At 38.4% G+C, this 22,853-nt stretch overlaps 1 protein-coding gene and 1 pseudogene across 15 annotated transcripts in view; both read left to right on the forward strand.

The window, feature by feature from the left end:
• The window catches only part of BTRC (beta-transducin repeat containing E3 ubiquitin protein ligase), a 182,670-nt gene that overhangs the window by 136,879 nt on the left and 22,938 nt on the right, over positions 1 to 22,853 (forward strand). For all 15 annotated transcript variants that reach the window (XM_042238873.2, XM_042238875.2, XM_060405138.1 and 12 more), the window contains one exon: positions 17,242 to 17,473. In XM_042238873.2, the coding sequence (XP_042094807.1) occupies positions 17,242 to 17,473 (232 nt within the window). The remainder of the gene's footprint in view (positions 1 to 17,241; positions 17,474 to 22,853) is intronic.
• Positions 1,450 to 12,520, forward strand: LOC132658458 (large ribosomal subunit protein uL6-like; annotated as a pseudogene).

Raw genomic sequence — 22,853 nt, forward strand, 5'->3', positions numbered from 1 at the left:
AAATAACCTTCAGACAAAATCACACAGTAATCGTTTTTCTGCTAATTTTTGAAAGAAAACGAGGGTGAATGCTGATGACAGCTGGAATTTCAGTCTGGTTTCTGCCCTGTCTTTGCTGATTACTAAAATGAAGTACAAAGTCTCAAGGAAGCAAAATGTACTCTATACCCTACAGCTTGGAAGAATCATTCTGTATTTACTGAAAAAATCAGAAAAGTGGAATTTCAAAATTAGGGTACTGTGTTGAGAATCTTGTTACCATGCTAATAACTTCCTTATTGTTTTTCCCTCACTAGATTTGAGTGTTGTGGGAATATGTTTTGGCAATTGCTCTGAAAGATTGAAAATGAAAAAAAAGTCAAATGTTCAAATGTCTTTTATTTCATATCATGAAACATATTTTGAAGTCTTTCCTTTGCTCTTTCCATTCTTCTCCAGTTGTTAAATGTCACTCATTGTAAGTTCAATTTTACTCTCATTCTTGAATTTTTACATAGTAATATTTTATGTATTTTTTAATATAAAAATGTTGAAACTAATCTTAGAAAACAGTGGATTAAAGTTAGCATACTTACAGACAAAGCATCAATGTAGTGATAGTAACATTCTTATTGGTAAGAGAAGATCCAAAATATCAGTTTAGAAAAACTATACACTTAACACAACAACTGCATTTTGCAGTCTGATCTGAAATCTAATAACTTCTGTGAATTTGAGCAAGTTATTTTGATCACTTCTGCTTAAAAAAAAAAAAAAAGCAGATGCTACCTCCAAACTAAGCTTTTTCTGGATAAATTAAGAAGACAATTACCCACGTATTCCAGAGATAAATGTCTTTTGTCCCTTGATGCTCCAAGGGTTATTAAAGTTTTACCTGCAGATAACCAAGACTTCCAGAAGTTACAAGTCATTTACTTCATGCACTGCAGCTAAGAGGCCTGTGCTGCTGCCCCATAGGATTATTTCTTGCTGCATTTAACGTGCATTAACAAGCACTTGGAAGGAGTTGAATTTCTTCGAGAAAGCTGAGTTGGCTTCTTGAGATCCTATCCCAAAAGCCTTGTATTTTCTTAATCCAGGTTTTAGATGTAGCTTCTCAAAGGCTTTCTTCAGGAGCAAGTTTTACCAAGTCATTGAGACCTTTTTATTGGACAAAAAAAAAAGTAAGAATTAGTGCACAAAAAGGAGGAGGATAGTTTTTTCTTCTTTATTTTAAATTAACTGTATTTTCCTGTGTCCTTTTTAATTGCATTTTAAGTGTGTCTCTGTGTTTCTCTCTGGCAGCCAGTGCCTCTTGTCATTCCCTATCGTTTATTGGTAGAAATTAGCTTTCTGATGCTAAAATAAAGGGAGGATATGAGGGGGAAGTCAGGGAGAAGACTCTTAGTTAAAACTTTCTCCATCACAGAAATTTTATTTTGGTACTATTAACATTATTTAACATCCAGATAAGCAACCTCTATCTGAGGAAGTTTACAGAAAGAGCAACAAGATTCCAGACAGTTAAACTTTATTACTCTGCCTGAAACATTAAGTAGGGATTTAGAAAAATAGTTTTTCATCCCGTCTCCCTCTTCATTTTTATTGTGTGGGAGAGGACCTTTTTGCCTGACAGGCATATTGTTTCTCTTAGGGCAGGTGAACTTGGTAATGCTAGGCCCCTTTTGCATTTGGTTTTATTTATTCCTTTTCTCCTCATCTCTCTTCATCTCATCCCTACTTTCCGTCTCTCCCTCCATCTCTTCCCTAGCCCCTCATCTCTTTTCCCTTAGCCATTTCTTCCTACCCTTGTCTAACCTTTCCTTTTCTTTCCTGTCTCTCTTCTACCCATCCCCAGTCACTTTCATTCCTCTCCTTTCTCACCTTTCCTCTCTTCCTTGCTTGCTCTGTCTCCCTCCTTCCCTTCCCTTTCTTCTCACCCTTCCCCATCCTTCTCACTCCTCCTCACCCCCTCCCTCCTCTCTCCTCCTCTTTCTCCTCTCCCCTGCTTCCCACACTTCCAGTCACTTAAAATTCTATATCTTATGGGATCAGATCTTGACCTCTCTGAGGTGTTCAGCAAAGGAGATAAATTTTGCCTATTCTAATTGATTTGATGTTATAGACAAAGAATTCTCTAGGTGACATAGAAACACTCTCTCAATCAAATAATGCATTAATAATTTTTTTAGACCAAAAAGATACATACCCACCAAAATGTGTATATTGTTTATTTGTTGATGATGGAAATTACGGGCCATTTTTATGTTCTCTGTGCTTCTGTATTCATATTTTCTAAAGTTTGTTATAAATGCTGCTTTAAAAAAAAAAAATCAGTCTTTCTTTGCTTGACCCCAATAATCCTTATTTAAAGAAAGTAAAAACCAAAAAAAAAAAGGAATCAAATTTGATCCTCTGCTGAATGTGAATTTGCCGTTATTAATGTCAGTCTTCCTTTCAACTTTCAAAATGGTGGCCCCTTGATTGCAACATGTAGCCTTTAGCTCTTGGTGATAACATATCAGATAATGGATTTTAAAAACTATCTCACAAGTTAGGCTTAAACTCATAAGTCCTATAAGACCTTTTGTGCCTTTCTCTACTTTTCCCAGAATTTAGTTCATATTTTGTTTTATTGGTAATATTTCTGTAATGTGAGGGTGGTCAGTATAATAGACTTAGTGATTTACATACAGATTTGTTTTCAGTTTTGAGGGATAGAGGGTCTGACATTGATGAGCAGGTATTCTATCATTGTTACACCTCATTGTTATACCTTGTCTATTTTCCTTGCTACTGTTGGTTATAAAAGGCTTAAAATTCATACTGTACTAGGCCATGGTACCAATTTGTTCATTTAAATGTTAAAATTCCAAATTCAGATTCAAATTTGACCAAAAGGAGAAAAAAAAAATCCAGACTGTTTGCTTCTCAATTGGCTAGCTGAGGTATGGAAGGTGAATAATGTAAGGCTAGATGAAGTGCTCTAGATAGTTATGCATTTCCTAGCTATAGTATATTTGTTTCAGAAAGGGTTAAATGGTGTAGTTAGTAAATGGTTTTCTAGCTGCAGGGGTTTTTGAGAAGAGATCTAAGAATTCTACAGTTAATTGGATTCTTCAGGCATGGACTTATGGTCATTGAAAAAAATTTGAGTGAGTGAAATTCTCTCGCTTTGCTCCTAGATATAGTTCATACAGTGTTTTATTATTTTTTAAGGATTTCATGCCTGTTTGTGCTGGTTGAACATTTTATATGATAAACATGACATTTTAAAAGATTTTACACAGTATATTCCCTTGCTTTGCCCTTCTCCCTATTTTTTTCTTCTTCCCTCATTTCCCCGAGTCTGCATCACTGGTGCTTTTTCTCATTTTTCCCCATCTTGTGAGCAAAGTTTTAACAGTATGTAGAAAGTTAACTGCCTGGAGTCTTTTAAATATAAGTAACACGCAACCAGTAATAAGCTGTCGGTTGTTGTGGTGTTTTTTTGTTTTTTTTTGTTTTTTTTTTTTGCTGCCTGCAAAGAAACATAAACACAGCGCTCATTTCTGGCAGGTTTTTACTGTCAGAGTTTCTCCTATTATATTTATCTTACAATTTGCCAGGGGGTGAAGTTATTAAGTTTTAGCAGCAGCCATCGATCAAGTTCACAAGTTAACACGATAAAGGCTCTGTGCCGCTCCGATCCGGGGAAATGATGATCCTCACTCGGTAATTAACTAAATGAGAAAGTTAAATCTTACTTGAGAGCTGGGAGAGATGAAAGAGAGGTGTTTGTCAGTTTCTCAGTGGAAATTAGAAGCAGTTTTCTGCAATTCCCTAAGCTGCTGCTCTGTCATATTTTACATAAGCACTGGGAAAACGTCTTGTAATTAGTGCTGTCATGGAGGATTTTTTTTTTTTTTTTTTTTTTTTGCTGAAGGATGTTGGAATAATTCATTAGATTATCAAGAAAGGCTTGTGTCCTGAAATGATTAGCACAGTGAAATTTAAACCATTAACGATAACAAGTTTAGAGCTTGCTGCAGTGCAGAGGCACCCGGGGTATGTCTGTGCCTATTTCAATCATTTCTTATAATTAAACATTATGTCCTTTTTTCCCCCTCATCACTAAGACCCATCCAAAAATCCTTTTAAGGTGGCACTATCTACATCAGTGGGTTTACCAGCCTTGGAGGTGTGCATAGTTAGTAGCTATAGTAATGCAGCAGTAAATTAAACTGCTGTGAGCTTCTTGGTTTAGAACAAAAGAACCTATCACCCTGGAAGCTATGAAGTTCCATGAGAGAAACCACTGCAGAAACAAGAGCCCCTGTTTGAAACCTAAAAATGTCAAGTGACTATCCTATCCCTTTAACTTCCTCAGAAATCCGGAAATAATAAAAATGGCTTTGTTGTGGTTCTGGTAAATTTTTTTATATGGCTTTTCCTGTAATTAATAGGGAAAAAAAAGACTGCTAAGTGTCCAGTCTTTAATCATATACTGGGGCATTTATGAGTTCATTTTCTGGTGAGTTTTATTTAAAAGAATTGGAGTGATTGCAAGCTTTTCTTGTTGGTTATTAGAAACCAGTCAAATTCATAATGTGAACTTTCCTTCTGCTGACAAATCTGCCCCTTCCTGTCTTCCATGTTCACTAATCAGATCTGACATATTTATGAGTTCACCCAATATGTAATCATATTTAGTAGAAGCTGTTACAATATTAATGGAATAATCCTACTGAGAAATGTGATGTTTACTCCTGTTGAAATGTTTGTCCCATTCTGTACCTATAGTCACCATTTTCTTTTCATTTGCACTCTTACCCCTTGCCCCAAAAGATAGTAGACTACTTCTTTGGTCACTGAAAGTTATAGAGATTTTTTTTTTAAGTGGAAGTGTTAAAAGTGATGGTTCTACTTTTGAGCATTTGTTATCTTTTACTCTGCATGTTCAATTTATGGCCAAATTCTCTCCGTTTCTCTTGAAACTCTCTCGTTAAAAGATGCTCAAGTGCCAGAGAGCTCTACCGAGCCTTCTAAGAGTCCCTTTCTGTTTTCTACCCTAGCTCTTTGTAAATTCTAGAACTGTTCTGGATCTCTCTGTTGTCACCATCTCCATCCTTAGGTATACTTACTTATTCTTTCAGTCCTAATCAAAATGTAGACAATATCATTTCCTCTTAATTTAACCAAAACAGTATTGACTTTTTTAAGAGCTGTTTTTACAGAGAAATCAAGGGAAAACAATAAGAAAAAGAACTTTAAACCAAAGTTTTTATATCCTTATTTAACTAAAGCCTGGCAGTAGTCAATAGAGAATAGTATAGACCTTAAAAAAAAATCCTCCCCCCCCCACCATCCCTTGCAAAACTCTTGAATTTATTTTATTTTTTTCTTGTTTCTTCTGCCTACAAGGAGCAAGAACCCTGGTTTTGTTCCTATCCAGGTTGATGTACCAGATTAAATATTTGAAGGATTGGCCCTACTGAAGAAGTAAATCACTGTACTGAAGTAAATGTGTATTATAACCCAGATTTATAATTCTCAACAGGGCTTTTCTCCTTCTTCCTCTCTTGTAAGGGTAAAATAACTTTCTTCTAAGCACTTCCTAATCTGCCTTTTCTAACCTTAGCCATGACTGCTTCTTGCCTTGATTATGTTATCAGCTCCAATTGGTCTTCCTTCCTCTGCTTTCAACTTGCTCTTCTTATTCTCTCCTCACTGCCCTAGATGCCCTGCCCCCTTCTCTGTGTGATACCTAGTGTATTTCTAAAGGGTAAATCAGATGATGCCAAATTTAACTACCTCAAAACTGCCAGGGGCTCTGCTTTACACTTAACAAGAAGTCCAAACTCCTTACCTGTGACCCAGAAGTCCTTATATGATCTGGCCCCAGGTCACCTCACTAACCTCATTTCCCACCACTTTCTCCCTCATTCAGTTTGCCCCATCCATACCAGCTGCCTTTCTTTTTTTCATTTGAACACACCATTGACTTGTTCTTCCTTCTGTCGGGAAGGTTTTTTCCCTATATCTTAGTAAGGCTTGACTCTGATCTTTCAGGTCACAGTTCAGACATTACCTACTTCAGTGTCATTGCATAAACACCTCAGTTAGGGTATTTTTTGTTACCTTGTTTTGTTTTCTTCACAATACTAACTGGTTTCAAGATTAAAATATTTATGACACATTCTCCCTCTACTTCTTGCCAGAGAAAGTAAAGAAAAATTTTGTCTACCTGTTCACTGGTTTCGCTAGCACCTAGAAAAGTGCCCAGCACAGACCAGTCACCCAATAAATGGTTGTTAAAATTACAGTTATTGGGGGGTAAAGGAGGAAAGGGATAAATTGCAAGATTGGGATTGATACATGCATACTACTATATATAAAATAGATTACTAATAAGGACCTAACCATATAGCACAGGGAACTCTAGTCAGTACTCTGTAATATATGGGGAATATGTGGGGGAAAAAAAATCTAAAAAAAAGTGAGTGTGTGTGTGTGTGTGTGTGTGTGTGTATAGCAGATTAACTTTGGTAAACACTTGAAACTAATACAACATTATAAATCAACTGTACCCCAGTAAAAATTAGATAACCCAGGGTGGCACAGGGCAGGCCAACCTAGGCCAAGCCATCACTATGATCCCACCAGGGTAGATCTGTGTCCTCTCCCTGTATATGTGGTAGGGGTTTATGTGGGATGGGTCTGCCTCAAGTAGGAGCAGACTGATAAGAAGTCTAGTGGGCCAATTATGTCCACACCCCAGTTCAAGCTGGCTGGGTGGAATGTAGACAGCCCAGGCAGTGCCCTTCTACCTGAGGTTTATCCCAAGTCCTTCAGATGTATGTCTTACCTCCTGGGTGCATATCTGAGCAGACACAGGTCTGTACCTGACCTGAGAGCAGAAGATCAAGTGGACATAAGAAGCAGTGATAAGATGGTGCCCTGGCAGGGCTCTGATGCCTCTGGGCAGGGCCAGCTGCTACACTGTCATTGCAGAGCCCCAGCCCAGAGATCCGTGAGGAGCTGCTTGATGGGGACACCCAATCCATCTGCCCAAGTGGGGGGCCCATGCACCATACTGCCACCAAGGGCCAGCACAGGCGCCTGTTGAATGTGGCCGCTGAGGGTTCCCCAGAATCAGGGCCCAGAGGTGAACAGGAAAGGCCTTGGGCCGGGACACCACCCAGGCTACTCCCCAGGGTCCTGTCCTGGGCTCACAGAGAGCATAACACATCTGCTCCCACGTGTAACACTGTGTCAGCCTTCCCTTGAGTCAGCTGGAAGGCCTGGAGCCCACTGAGGCAGAGCCTGAAGCTCCGGCAGGAGACCCACTGGGCAGATGATGATTTCCCACTTGGGCAGGGAAAACCCAGCTGCTCCTGCAGGAGACCCAGAGCCAGGTCAGACCCCTGGGGGCAAAACAGGCTCTTCAACCACCATCGCTGTCGCTTCTGATCTACACCATGAACTGGCTACCCCACCCAAAACTGACTTTCCTTCCTCAGTCTTTGTGTTTGGTGTGTTGTAGTTTTATCTTTTTCTTCCCCATTATTTACAGCACTCTGTTCTTTATGTTTTAAGTGTAAAGCAATAAATTTTAAACATTTTCCGTTTTTTTTTTTAAAAGGTTGTAGATTGATAACTCTGAAGTTCCAGCCTTAGTCAAAATTCTTGTTCTATCCCTCTTAGGCTATAGCCTGAACCCAAGCACAACTGTTGCCTACTTTATACTTATCTTCATTCATTCATCATCTTAATCATTATATCCCTCCCTCACTCCACCCCCCAACCCAGGGTTTCAATACCAGAGTCTTTCCTTGGAGCCCTTCTGAAGACCAAACAGAATCCTCAAATATCATTTGCATCTCTTTAGTCGTCAGTGTTATTCTCTTTATCTAGTCCTTGCACCTGCAATTCCAAATGTTGTCCTATTACTGGAACATTTTCTTTTCTCTACTTAACATATACCCTTCCTTGTGATTAAAGCAGGGTTTATATACAACTAAAAACATCTGTCATCTTACCATTAAGTTCGGCCAGTCTGTGCTGCATCTCCCAACATACACACAGTGCAGTTAGCAAAGTCAGCACATTTAGTGTTGCCGAGGCAGTGGTTAGGCTAGTTGGTATCTGCAAGTGTGTATTTTTCCTTCCTGGCCCAGGCAGAAGCTTCAGAGAAATTCATGGTAATTTTGAAAGTGATGCTTTAATATATTTTCAGGGAAGGAAATGTTAGCCCTTGGCCTTTGAGGACTAAGCTGAGAAGAGTCATATAAATACTTAAGTCCTTTCATTTTGTGTGCTTGTCACCTGACAGCTTCTTTCTTTCTTTCTTTTGGAGATAACTGTTCATTGTAAACAGAATAGCAGAACAGGAGATGTGCAGGGTTGGCAGAAAGTTAGTGTTACCATTAAACTGAGATTGTTTGTCAGCTTTCCTAGACGTTTGAACAGTAGTGGTTGAGTCATCAGGCTTTTGCTGGGAAAGCCAAATCAATTCTATTGCCACAAGTAACCATTACCCTCTCTCCCACTCTAATATACAACCTTTTGATTTTTTAATAATTGAACTTTTTCACTGTACCCTGGTAGATTCTCTGAGGTTCCCAAATTGAAATTTTGCTGCATTTACTTTAGGCATTAGTAGAAAAATCTGTAAGGGAGAGTGATAGAGAAAGGAAGCTTGATAACAAAGGCCTTTATCTCCAGAATTCTCTACAAATATAATACCTTTGTTATGAATTAAGTTAATACAATGGCATTTATCCTTAGGAATACCCTATACTTAGAAGTTTAAAAGTCTATTTTCATTTTAAATAATCAGTTTTATGAATTTTGGTGAATGTATACACCTGTGTAACAGTCAATCTATAGAACATTTTCATTCCATCCAAAACTTTACTGGTGCCGTTACCCAATCAATCCCATCCCCACATCTAGTCCCAAGCAACCACTGTTCTGTTTTTATCATTATAAATTAGTTTGTTATTCCTAGAGTTTCATATAAGTAGAAACATAAAGTATATACTCTTTTTGTGTCTTATTTCTTTCATTCAGCATGTTTTTGAGATACATCCTTGTCATTTGGTATATCTGTAGTTTGCTCCTTTTATCATTGAGTACTGTTCCTTTGTCCCCTTCATGGATCACAGCCTTGTCCTGGTGAAGGGGCTTGCATAATTCAGTGAAACTATGAGCCACGCCATGCAGGGACACCCGAGACTGATGGGTCAGAGTGAAGAGTTGTGACAAAACATTTCCTCTGGAGGAGGAAATGGCAACCCCACTCCAGTATTCTTGCCTGGAGAACCCCATGGGCAGCACAAAAAGGCAAAAAGATATGACACCAGAAGATGAGCCCCCCAGGAAAGGTGTCCAATATGTTACTGGGGAAGAGCAGAGGGCAATTATTAATAGCTCCAGAAAGAATGAAGTGGCTGGATGAAAACGGAAATGATGCTCAGTTGTGGATGTATATGGTGGTAGAGGTATCTGGTGGTAAAAGTAAAGTCCGATGCTGTAAAGAGCAGTATCGCAAAGGAACCTGGAAGGTTAGGTCCATGAATCAAGGTAAATTGGACGTGGTCAAGCAGGAGATGGCAAGATTGAACACTGACATCTTTAGGAATCAGTGAACTATAATGAAAGCTGAATGCCGAAGAATTGATGCTTTTGAACTGTGGTTTTGGAGAAGACTCCTGAGAGTCCCTTGGACTGCAAGGAGATCAAACTAGTCAATCCTAAAGGAAATCAGTCCTGAATATTAATTGAAAGGATTGATGCTGAAGCTGAAGCTTCAGTACTTGGGCCACCTGATGCAAAGAGCTGACTCATTAGAAAAGACCCTGATGCTGGGAAAGATTGAAGGCAGGAGGAGGAGGGGACAACAGAGGACGAGATGGTTGGATGGCATCACCGACTCAATGGACATGGGTTTGAGCAAGCTCTGAGAGTTGGTGACAGACAGGGCAGCCTGGCGTGCTGCAGTCCATGGGGTCACAGAGAGTCGGACACAACTAAGCAACTGAACTGAACTGAACTGAGCTTTAATGGATGGAAATGGGCAAATTTAATTCAGATGACCAGTATATCTATTACTGTGGGCAAGAATCTTTTAGAAGAAATGGAGTAACCCTCATAGTCAACAAAAGAGTCTGAAATGCAGTACTTGGGTGCAGCCACAAAAGTGACAGAATGATCTCAGAGTTGTTTCCAAGACAAACCATTCAACATTATAGTAATCCTCAAGTCTATACCCCAGCCACTGATGCTGAAGAAACTGAAGCTGACTGAGTCTATGAAGACATAGAACACTGTCTAGAACTAACACACACACACAAAATAAGATGTCCTTTTGATCCCTGGGGATTGGAATGTAAAAGTAGGAAGTCAAGAGATACCCAGAGTAACAGGCAAGTTAGGCCTTGGAGTACAAAATGAAGCAGGGCAAAGGCCAACAGAGTTTTGTTAAGAGAACATACTGGTTAGAGCAAATACCCTTTTCCAACAGCAAAAGAGATGCCTGTACACATGGACGTCAGTAGAGTTAGTACCAAAATCAGAATGATTATATTCTTTGCAGCAGAAGATGGAGAAGCTCTATACAGTCAGCAAAAACAATACCTGGAACTGACTGTGACTCAGATCATGAGCTCCTTCCTGCAGAATTCAGGCTTAAATTGAAGGAAGTAGGGAAAACCACTAAGCCTTTCAGGTATGACCTAAAGTAAATCCTTTATGATTATACAGTGGAGATGATGAATAGATTCATGGGATTAGATATGGTACACAGAGTGCCTGAAGAACTGTGGACGAAGGTTCATAATATTGTACAGGAGGCAGTGACCAAAACTATCCCAGACAAAAAGAAGTGCAAGAAAGCAAAGTGGTTGTCTCAGGAGGCTTTAAAAATAGCTGGGGAAAGTAGAGAAGTAAAAGGCAAGAGAAAGAGAAAGATACACTCAACTGAATACAGAGTTCCAGAGAGTAGCAGGGAGAGATAAGAAGGACTTCTTAAATGAATAATGCAAAGAAATAGAGGAAAACAGTAGAATAGAAAAGACTATAGATCTCTTTGAGAAAATTGGAGGTGTCAAGGGAACATTTCATGCAAGAATAGGCATGATAAAGATAGAAATGGTAAGGACCTAACAGAAACAGAAGACATTAAGAACAGGTAGTAAGAATACACAGAACTATACAAAGGTCTTAATGGCCCAGGTAACCACAGTTGTGTAGTCACTTACCTAGAACTGGACATCCTGGATTGTGAAGTCAAGTGGGCTGTGGGAAGCATTACTATGAGCAAAGCTAGTGGAGGTGACAGAATTCTAGCTGAGCTATTTAAGATCCTAAAAGATGATGCTGTTGAAGTGTTGTACTTTTATGTCAACAACTTTGGAAAACTCAGCAGTGGCCATAGGACTGGAAAAGGTCAGTTTTCATTCCAATCCCAAAGAAGGGCATTGCCAGAGAATGTTGGCAGAGAATTGTGTGGCATTACCACACAGTTGCTCTCATTTCACATGCTAGCAATGTCATGCTGAAAATTCTTCAAGCTAGGCTTCAACAGTATGTGAACCAAGAACTTCCAGATATTCAAGCTGGATTTAGAAAAGGCAGAGGGACCAGAGATCAAATTTCCAACATTTGTTGGATAATAGAAAAAGCAAGGGAATTCCAGAAAAACATCTGCTTCATTTACTACGCTAAAGCCTTTGACTGTGTGGATCACAACAAACTATGGAAAATTCTTTAAGAGATAGGGATACTAGACCACCTTACTTGCCTTCTGAGAAACTTGTATGAGGTCAAGAAGCAAGAGTTAGAACCACTCTTTGCCACATCAACTGTGAGAATGAAGACCATTCTCAGCAATCAGACTGTCGACATCCCAGAAAATGTTGACATTACCTTGAAGGGACGGACAGTTATTGTGAAGGGCCCCAGCGGCACCCTGCAGAGGGACTTCAATCACATCAGTTTAGAGCTCAGTCTCCTTGGAAAGAAAAAGAAGAGGCTCCATGTTGACAAACGGTGGGGTAACAGAAAGGACCTGGCCACTGTTCGCACAATCTGTAGTTGCATACAGAACATGATCAAGGGTGTTGCACTGGGCTTCCATTACAAGATGAGGTTGGTGTATGCCCACTTCCCCATCGACCTTGTTCAGGAGAATGGTTCTCTTTTGGAAATCCAAAATTTAGGGGGTGAAAAATACATACGCAGGGTTTGAATGAGGTCAGGGGTTGCCTATTCAGTATCTCAAGCCCAGAAAGATGAGTTGATTCTTGAAGGAAATGACATTGAACTTGTGTCAAATTCAGCTGCTTTGATTCAGCAAGCCACCACAGTTAAAAACAAGGATATCAGAAAATTTTTGGATGGTATCTATGTTTCTGAAAAAGGAACAGTTCAGCAGGCTGATGAATAAGATCTCAGTTATCCTGCTGCAGAAACCACAAGATGGGAGATGGTTCTGTGGACTCAGTTGTGATATTTTAAAGAGGCAATAAAAATTCTTGATTTAAAAAAAAAAAAAAAAGAGTTAGAACCAGACATGGAACAACTGACTGGTTCCAAATTGGGAAAAGAGGACATCAAAGCTGTATATTGTCACCCTACTTATTTAACTTATATGCAGAGTACATCATGTGAAGTGCCAGGCTAGATGAAGCTCAAGCTAGAATCAAGATTGACGGGAGAAAGAGCAATAACTTCAGATATGCAGATGATACCACCCTAATGGCAGAAAGCGAAGAGGACCTAAAGAGCCTCTTGATGAAGGTGAAAAAAGAAAGTGAAAAAGCAGGCTTAAAACTCAGCATTCAGAATACTGGCATCCAGTCCCATCACTTTCTGGTGAATAGATGGGAAAACAATGAAAATAGTGACAGAGTTTTATTTTCTTGGGCTTCAAAATCACTGCAGATAGTGACTGCAACTATGAAATTAGAAGATGCTTGCTCCTTGGAAGAAAAGCTGTGAGAAACCTAGACAATGTATTAAAAAGCAGAGACATTACTTTGCTGACAAAGGTCCATATCATCAAAGTTACTGTTTTTCCAGTAGTCATGTACAGATGTGAGAGTTGGACCATAAAGAAGGCAGAGCACTGAAGAATTGATGCTTTTAAACTGTAATGTTGGAGAAGACTCTTGAGAGTCCCTTGGACAGCAAAGAGATCAAACCAGTCAGTCCTAAAGGAATCCACCCTGAATATTCATTGGAAGGACCGATGCTGAAGCTGATGCAAAGAGCCGACTCATTGGAAAAGACCCTGATGCTGGGATAGGTTGAAGGCAGGAGGAGAAGGGGACAACAGAGGATGAGATGGTTGGATGGCATCACTGATTCAATGGACATTCAGTTCAGTTCAGTCGCTCAGTCGTGTCTGACTCTTTGCAACATGAGTTAGAGCAAACTCCAGGAGACAGTGAAGGACAGGGAAGCTTGCTCCAGTTCATGGGATTGCAAAGAGTTGGACACAACTGAGCGACTGAACAGCAGCAGCAGCAACACGTATGTTGTCAGATTTATTCCTGAGAATTACACGTTTTTTGATGCTACTGTAAATTGTATAGGCAGGTTTTTTTAATATATATTTTTTAATGAAATTAGTATAGTGGCTACCCTTAGAGGGCTAGTGACTTGAAAAAAGGAGCACAAGGCAGAGTTTGTGACCAAGGCACTAGTTACACAGTATGCTCACCTTGTGGAAATTCATCAAGCTATATACTTAAGATTATGTACTTTTATGTATATTATATATTATACTTCATTAAAAATTAAAATAGAAAAGATATACTACCCAGTGAAATAGAATGATATATTTTCAAAAAAGAGAAAGAAAGCATAACTCCAGCAGTGTCATAAATTCATGAAGAGTGTCTATTTACTGAGCACTTTACTCTGCGCCATGTGGTAAGCTAAGCATACTTTTCTTAGATTATTTTGATCTTCACAAAATCCCAGTGGAATAGATTCTGTAATTAGCCCCATTTTACGGATGAGTGAAACAGAGACTCAGAGAAAAATCAAGTTATTTATTTTATGTTACATAACTGGTAATTGAGGAGCTAAATTGAAGCCAGGTCTTTCTACTCTAAGACCAGTGCTCTTAAAATAATGTGGTATGGTATAGTGGTAAAGGGTAACTCATTTGAAGTAATAATGGGTCTAAGGTGTATGTCTTTCTGCCTGCAGTGAAATACTCTGTTTTAAGGGGCGGTGACTAGAGTGTATTACCAGTGGACAGTTTGCAAATACATGAACTCTCAGTTTATGCTTCATTTCTAATAGTGTTTTAACTCCCATTTATGATTGAGTCATTGAAAGTATGAGAAAGTCTTGACTGAACTTTAACTCCTGCAGTGGGATAATCAATTTGTGAAAACCTTCAACACTTGTATCTGTTAATAGTCTAATAGCCACTGATCAAAGCATGAATCCCATTATTTTAGTAATATCTGGTTTGTTTACAGTATAAACAGAACACTTTCATTACCTTTCTGATTATTGTTCTCTGTGACTGACATTTCTGGTCTTTATCCAGGATACAGTACTCTGGCATCCAACTCCAGTCTGTTTCTCCCTTTAAAAGACAAATATATAAAAGATGATGAGAAGTTTTGGTTGTTGGAATGAGAAGTGGTGTTTGGTCAAGCTTGCAAACCCACCTGTTTATTAGCTTTCAAACTCTTACTCCATATTTCACAAGTTTTCCTTTTCTGAGATGCACACGAATAGCCTACACAAAACAGCCCAGAAGTCCCCAATGCCTGTTTCCAACAAGGTTCTTATTAATCATTTTTGGTCTTATATCATAGATGAAAATGGTATTTATGCTAGAAAACATCCAGCTCTGTCTATACCAGGGCTTGCTGTTCATAGTGTCTGTTCCTTCTGTATAAATAGAATGGCTCATGCCATTCCTTTTTTTTTTTTTTTTTCATTCCTTTAAAAAAATTTTTTTTTTCTGTTTATTTGGCTGGGCTGGGCCTTAGTTGTGGCACTCAAAGATGTTTAATCTTTGTTGCAGTGTATAGTATCTTTAGTTGTGGCATGGGAACTCTTAGTTGCAACATGTAGTATCTAGTTCCCTGACCAGAGATCCAACCTGGGCCCCTTGCATTGGGAATGTGGAGTCTTAACCACTTAACCACCAGGGAAATCCTGCTAATGCCATTCTTGAAAATATAGAACTATCACAGTATTGTTAACTGGCTGCATCCCAATTAAAAAAAAAAAAGTTTTTTAAATAAATAAATTTAAAAATAAAACAGATGCTACAGGAGATGTTTATTTAAGCACAGACAGACAGCTTCTAGAACCTGTGGTGGTTCTTTGTGGTTATTAAAATGTATCAGTAATATAATCTAGACCCCCCCCAAAAAGGAAATATACTTTCATCTATGTATTGAGAATCATTTGTAAAGAGGCCTATGTGTAGGAGTTAACCTGTAGAAATTAAACCAAGGCTGTGCCTTTAATAGCAGAAGTTGATTATCCAAATTTGGTACAGTTTGATGGCACATTCAATATGGCAAGAACTCCATAGTAACTCAGGTCTTCTTGCCACATTGGGACTTCTTCAGACAAATATGCCAAAGATCCATCAAGTTAGTTTGAAAAGTATAAGTACCTAGCTGTACCTGCCACTTTGTGGTTATCCTCTAAAGAAAATCAACTTTCTTTAGAGTAGCAAAATTTTCAGTTGATTTCTGAATCTTCTCCTAGTGTTCCCCAGCTTCAAACTTGAATATAATCTTTGTCTCTCCCCCCACCCCAACCTCATACCCTATATATCCAGTTGATCAGCAAATTCACTTGACTCTGCCTTCAAAATATGCATTGAATCCCAGTTATTTCTCACCACATCTATAGCTACCACATAGTCCATAGTCCAAAAGATTGTTGTCTCTTCTGTGGATTACTGTGAAGTAGCCAGGTAATTAATTAGTCTCCTGATTTCTATTCATGTCCTCTACAGCCTGTTCTCCACATAGCAATGATCCTTTTAAAAGATTTCAGATCATATAATGCTCAGGCTTCTAGGTGCTTCTCCATGTGATCTCTTCCTGCATAGCTTCTCATCCTCTCCAGGAGAGAAGCCGCAGTTTTTTACATAATGGCTCAAGGGTCTAAGGCAGAGTAAGCAGAAGTTGCCTAAGCCCAGAAGTCCCAGAATGTTACTTTCTCCTCATTCTTTTAGTCAAAGCCCAGACTCAAAGGCTGAGACAAACTACTGAGGAAAAACAGAATTCATGTTCAGGGAGGGAGGGAGTCCTTTGTAACCAAATTGTTACATTGTGGTTTTTTTAAGTGCTACATAACAAATTACCACAAACTTAACAATTTAAAATAATACCTGTTCATTAGCTCACTGTTCTCTAGGTCAGAAATCTGATATAGCAAGACTGGGTTCTCTGCTCGGAGTATCACAAGGCTGAAAGCAATGTGTTGGTCTGAGCTGAGTTCTCATTTAGGGAAAGAAATCTCAGCTCGTTGATGGCAAATTCAGCTCCTTGCCTTTGTAGGATTGAGGTCACCATTTTCTTATATTTTTAGCTTGCTATACCTACTATAATGTGAGTTATTGGTGGTAGAAACTATGTTATTTTTGTTAAGTGTTGTATTCCTAGCACCTGGGACAGTGTTTAGAACATTATAGATGCTCAATTAACATTTATTGAATGAACCAGTTAATATTAAAGACTTTATGGCATATAATTTTGATGACAACAGGATTTGGGAGGAGTGGGGAAAAGAAAAGGGTATATTGAGCATTGATGTTATTTAAGCTTTATCTCTAAAGGTACCGGGGTCTCAAATTATTCATTGGCTTTTCTTTGCATGGAGGATTTCTTACTTAACTATTAAAAAATAAGTTGTGAGTAAGTAATTGTATAAATGCACACTAACAGGTATATACAAGAAAAAGCCAATTAGCTTTTTTGCTTGCTAGTCATAACATGCTTTCATTGGTTTTCATCTGTATATCTCCAAATAATGTTTTCCTATGAACTTTTGGAAATGGATGCCTTGTCATCCAACAGTATTCCTGATTTGCCAATTTACTGTGGTTATTTCTGTGGCTTTTTCCATATAATTGCTGTTTGCAAACATCCAGTTACTAATAAAATAACAGAGTGAGTTCCATCAAACAGACAAACATAACATAGCATGCCAGACTGGAAAATCATATAATTTCCCTTATTTCAATACTGACTGTTATATGTTTCTTTCAATCCACCTCTTCTGCAGACAAAACTTGCCAATGGCACGTCCAGTATGATTGTGCCCAAGCAGCGGAAACTCTCAGCAAGCTATGAGAAGGAGAAGGAACTGTGTGTCAAATATTTTGAGCAGTGGTCAGAATCCGATCAAGTGGAATTTGTGGAACATCTTATATCCCAAATGTGTCATTACCAACATGGGCACATAAACTCATATCTTAAACCTATGTTGCAGAGGGATTTCATAACTGCTCTGCCAGGTATGTGTACAGGTGTTTGTAAGGCGTTAATTTGCCTGAAAGATGTTACACTAGTAATCATACTGAATCTTCAGTTCTGTTTCTATTTAAAAAATCTTTGTTGGCTTGATTTTTATGAACTATTTTAATAGTACCTTCTTGGGATATAAGTACAAAAAAATCCAACTCTTAAAAGAGACTCCTTTTTCCCCTCTCTTCTCCCTGTCTCTATTCACCCTATTTTTACTCACATGTAGGTTTAAATAACATCTTTTCTGAGGTATTATCTGGTTTGAGATGTGTCTTTTATAGTGTCTTAGTTTTAAGGTATGTTAACATATTTGAATTTCTTTGGGAATTTATCAACAGAATATTTACTTTGTATGAATGAATAAGAAGCATTTTTTGTCGAATATTTTAGAAAGAAGTGTATCTCAGGAGCCTTGTTGTGATATTAAGTATGTAAATTCCAGGCTTTACAATCTCACTGCTTAGTAACTAAATAGCTGTTATAAACTATTGCATATTTTTTATTGTATGTTTTTTAAAATGTATTTGTGCATACACACACACACACACACTTTTGAAAGTGCTGTGGTTGTTTCACTGAATGCTTAATGGTGATCTGGGATACTCCGTAGGCATCAGTATTTGGGGAAAATGATGTATCAGGAAAATATAAGGTTCTCACCCATGTTAAAAGTCTGTTTTTTTAAAAAAAGTAGTACAAAAATGAGTGAATTTCTAAAATATAGTCTTATCTTTTTTTTTCAGATATTTCCTGATTATAGCACTTACTGGAAATTTAGAAAATTCAAAAATGTTTAAAAAGTAAAAACATTTTCCAGAACCCTGCCATTCAGAGAGAACTACTAGTGTGTTCTTAATATTTTTCCTAGGTGTATATATTTCCCTCATAAGTGTTTGCAACATTTTTATTCTTACTATATTCTCTTAATGTGTTTTCCTAAGTGTTGGTTCTTTTAAAAAACAAATTTTTATAGTCATGTATATTATTTATGATGGTTGAAACACATATTATTTAAACCCTTTACTGAGCAGTTCAGTTCAGTCACTCAGTCGTGTCCAACTCTTTTCGACCCTATGAACCACAGCACGCCAGGCCTCCCTGTCCGTCACCAACTCCCGCAGTCCACCCAAACCCATGTCCATTGAGTTGGTGATGCCATCCAACTATCTCATCCTCTGTTGTCCACTTCTCCTCCTTCCCTCAATCCTTCCCAGCATCAGGGTCTTTTCCAACGAGTCAGCTCTTTGCATCAGGTGGCCAAAGTGTTGGAGTATCAGTTTCAACATCAGTCCTTCCAATGCACACCCAGGACTAATATCCTTTAGGATGGACTGGTTGGATCTCCTTGCAGTCCAAGGGATTCTCAAGAGTCTTCTCCAACACCACAGTTCAAAAGCATCATTCTTCTGCGCTTAGCTTTCTTTATAGTCCAACTCTCACATCCATACATAACCACTGGAAAAACCAATAGCCTTGACTAGACGGACCTTTGTTGGCAAAGTAATGTTTCTACTTTTTAATATGCTGTGTAGGTTGGTCATAACTTTCCTTCCAAGGAGTAAGTGTCTTTTAATTTCATGGCTGCAATCACCATCTGCAGTGATCTTGGAACCCAGAAAAATAAAGTCAGCCACTGTTTCCATTGTTTCCCCATCTATTTGCCATGAAGTGATGGGACCGGATGCCATGATCTTAAGCCAACTTTTTCACTCTCCTCTTTCACTTTCATCAAGAGGCTTTTTAGTTCCTCTTCACTTTCTGCCATAAGGGTGGTGTCATCTGCATATCTGAGGTTATTGATATTTCTCCCAAAATTTTGATTCCAGCTTGTGCTTCATCCAGCCCAGCGTTTCTCATGATGTACTCTGCATAGAAGTTAAGTAAGCAGGGTAACAATATACAGCCTCAACGTACTCCTTTTCCAATTTGGAACCAGTCTGTTGTTCCATGTCCAGTTCTAACTGTTGCTTCCTAACCTGCATACAGATTTCTCAAGAGGCAGGTCAGATAGTCTGGAATTCCCATCTCTTTCAGAATTTTCCACAGTTTATAGTGATCCACACAGTCAAAGGCTTTGGCATAGTCAATAAAGCAGAAAGAGATGTTTTTCTGGAACTCTCTTGCTTTTTCCATGATCCAGCAGATTTTGGCATTTTGATCTCTGGTTCCTCTGCCTTTTCTAAAACCAGCTTGAACATCTGGAAGTTCACGGTTCACGTATTGCTGAAGCCTGGCTTGGAGAATTTTGAGCATTACTTTACTAGCATGTGAGATGAGTGCAATTCTGTGGTAGTTTGAGCATTCTTTGGGATTGGAATGAAAACTGACCTTTTCCAGTCCTGTGGCCATTGCTGACTTTTCCAAATTTGCTGGCATATAGAGTGCAGCACTTTCACAGCATCATCTTCCAGGATTTGAAATAGCTCAATTGGAATTCCATCACCTCCACTAGCTTTGTTCGTAGTGATGCTTTTAATGCCTACTTGATTTCGCATTCCAGGATGTCTGGCTCTAGGTGAGTGATCATACCATCATGATTATCCGGGTCGTGAAGATCTTTTTTGTACAGTTCTTTTTTATTCCTGCCTCCACTTCTTAATATCTTCTGCTTCTTTTAGGTCCCTACCATTTCTGTCCTTTATTGAGCCCATCTTTGCGTAAAATATTCCCTTGGTATCTCTAATTTTCTTGAAGAGATCTCTAGTGTTTCCCATTCTGTTGTTTTCCTCTGTTTCTTTGCATTGATCCCTAAGGAAGGCTTTTTTTATCTCTTCTTGCTATTCTTTGCAACTCTGCATTCAAATGGGTATATCTTTCCTTTTCTCCTTTGCTTTTTGCTTCTCTTCTTTTCACAGCAATTTGTAAGGCCTCCTCAGACAGCCATTTTGCTTTTTTGCATTTCTTTTTCTTAAGAATGGTCTTGATTCCTGTCTCCTGTACAATGTCACGAACCTCCGTCCATAGTTCATCAGGCACTCTGTCTATCAGATCTAGTCCCTGAAATCTGTTTCTCACTTCCACTGTATAGTCATAAGGGATCTGATTTAGATCATACCCGAATAGTCTAGTGGTTTTCCCTACTTTCTTCAATTTCAGTCTGAATTTGGCAATAAGGAGTTCATGATCTGAGCCACAGTCAGCTCCCGGTCTTGTTTTTGCTGACTGTATAGAGCTTCTCCATCTTTGGCTGCAAAGAATATAATCAATCTGATTTCAGAGCATTTAGGTAGTTTAAAATGTTTTTTCCATTATAAACTATGCTGTGGTGGTATTCTTGCCTGGAGAATCCCAGGGACAGAGGAGCCTAGTGGGCTGCTGTCTATGGGATCGCACAGTGTTGGACATAACTGAAGCAACTTAGCATCCATGCATGCATTGGAGAAGGAAATGGCAACCCACTCCAGTATTCTTGCCTGGAGAATCCCAGGGACAGAGAAGCGTGGTGGGCTGCCGTCTATGGGGTCGCACAAAGTCAGACGTGACTGAGGCGACCTAGCAGCCACAGCAGCAGTAGTGGACATTCTTATTCATCTTTTGGGCATCCTAGAAAAAAAAATACCAGAAGTGGGATTCCTATATTAAAGAACTATGAACATTTTTAAGGCTTCTAATACATGTGCTAAACTATCCTCTAAGAAAACTATACCAACTTAAACCCTCTCTCAAACTGCATTTTACCACTTTGTTTAATCTTTGCCAATTATATCTTTTTAAAAATTTGTTTTTCCAAAATTGGAATTTAAATTGCCCTTTAAAACAAAAGAAATGCCTATTTATATCTTTGAAATAAACATTTTTAAGTTGAATTTGTACTTACATCTTCTGTTAAATAGAATAGATTTCTGCCCATTCTTCACTCATTGGATTTTATTTTAGCCATAGGCAAGCAGTTTTCTTTGTGCAATCTGTGTGTACCTCATTATTGTGCTCTCCCCAATCACTGAGACATGTTACAATCTCTAGCATATACCACTAAGAATTGAACAGGAGATGATTAGACTTGTGTATTCTTTGCCTAATACTGATCTCTGATGTATATCTGCTGACCACTTTATAAGATACTAAATCATCAGTCTAATGCTTTATGGGCACTTTAGCTTATGAACCTACACCATCTGGCTACATTTAGTAAACCAAACTACTTCAAAAAATGCCTGTAATCCATTAATGTAATGGGTTTGTTTGGAGTGTTAGGTGAAATTACTTCCAAAGACTTATTACAGGGACATAGTGAAAGATCAGGAGCAATTTGATGCTAGCCACTAAAAACACAGGAATGCATTTTGGGAACTTCTGATAGTATAGAAAAGTTCAATAAATTGAACCATTACTGTATTATGTATGATGAACTAATTATTATATCTTTAATTGACTTATAGTCATGTTTCTTTAATAAGAATTAGGTGATGAATGCCTCCATCTGCTTGTGCTTAAATATGAGCATGTGATGCCAGCCAAACAAGATCCATTTAATGCTTTCTTTTCCAAATCTGTTGAAGAATGTGACTGACATCCATATAATTTTTATAATTAAAATAATGTTTAAGCACATTTAGATTGTTGCTAATGGCATCCAAATGTATCTTTGTATGATTCAGGGGAAGGAAACAAAATGAAATGTGATATTATCTCTCTTGCTTGTTAAGTTTGTGCCTAAGGTAATCAGAGTATCACAGAATCTTTCTGCACTATATAAGTCTTCAGCAAATCTCTGATATGTTACCTTAAAGAGAAATGACTTTGAATATTTTTTCTCTCACTGTGAATTAGAACAGCAGCCAAAAGTTCTATTAATATGAACATCCTATTTTATGGGATCTGTTCTTCTGAGGCCCCAGTATAGATTTGGGTAATAGAGAATTTTAATTGGGAAGCCCACCCAGTTTACACAATCCAAGATCTGCTTCCCCTGTTTTTCTCTGTATATCCTACAAAAACCGTCTCTGAAATTTCTAAGTTGTCTATTGGTCTGGGATTTTTTTTTTTTTTTTTTTTTGGGCCAACTGTCATTTAGGCTTTATAGCAGCAACTGTTCTCAAATATACTTTTTAAACATCTAAAATTAAACTCGAACTTGGATATACCTCTCGGTCATTCCTCTTGGGATGTTCCTATACCAACCTGTATTTTCTTTTTCTCTCCTTTCTGCATGCCCAGAATTCTGTAGTCCAGAACATTCTGACTTAGTGCCTCTCCCACAGTACATTTAAAGGATATTTCTTTTACTGAACAGCTTTGGAACTGCAGCAGTAATAGAAACAGAATGAGAAATGGACCTAATATAAAGAATTGGGGTAGAGATGGGGGGGTCTGAATCACATAGTTTGAGATGCCATCCATAGAACATCCCCTAGTGCTGAAATCCATATA

Source organism: Ovis aries, chromosome 22 (genome assembly GCF_016772045.2).
Source record: "Ovis aries strain OAR_USU_Benz2616 breed Rambouillet chromosome 22, ARS-UI_Ramb_v3.0, whole genome shotgun sequence".
NCBI lineage: Eukaryota > Metazoa > Chordata > Mammalia > Artiodactyla > Bovidae > Ovis > Ovis aries.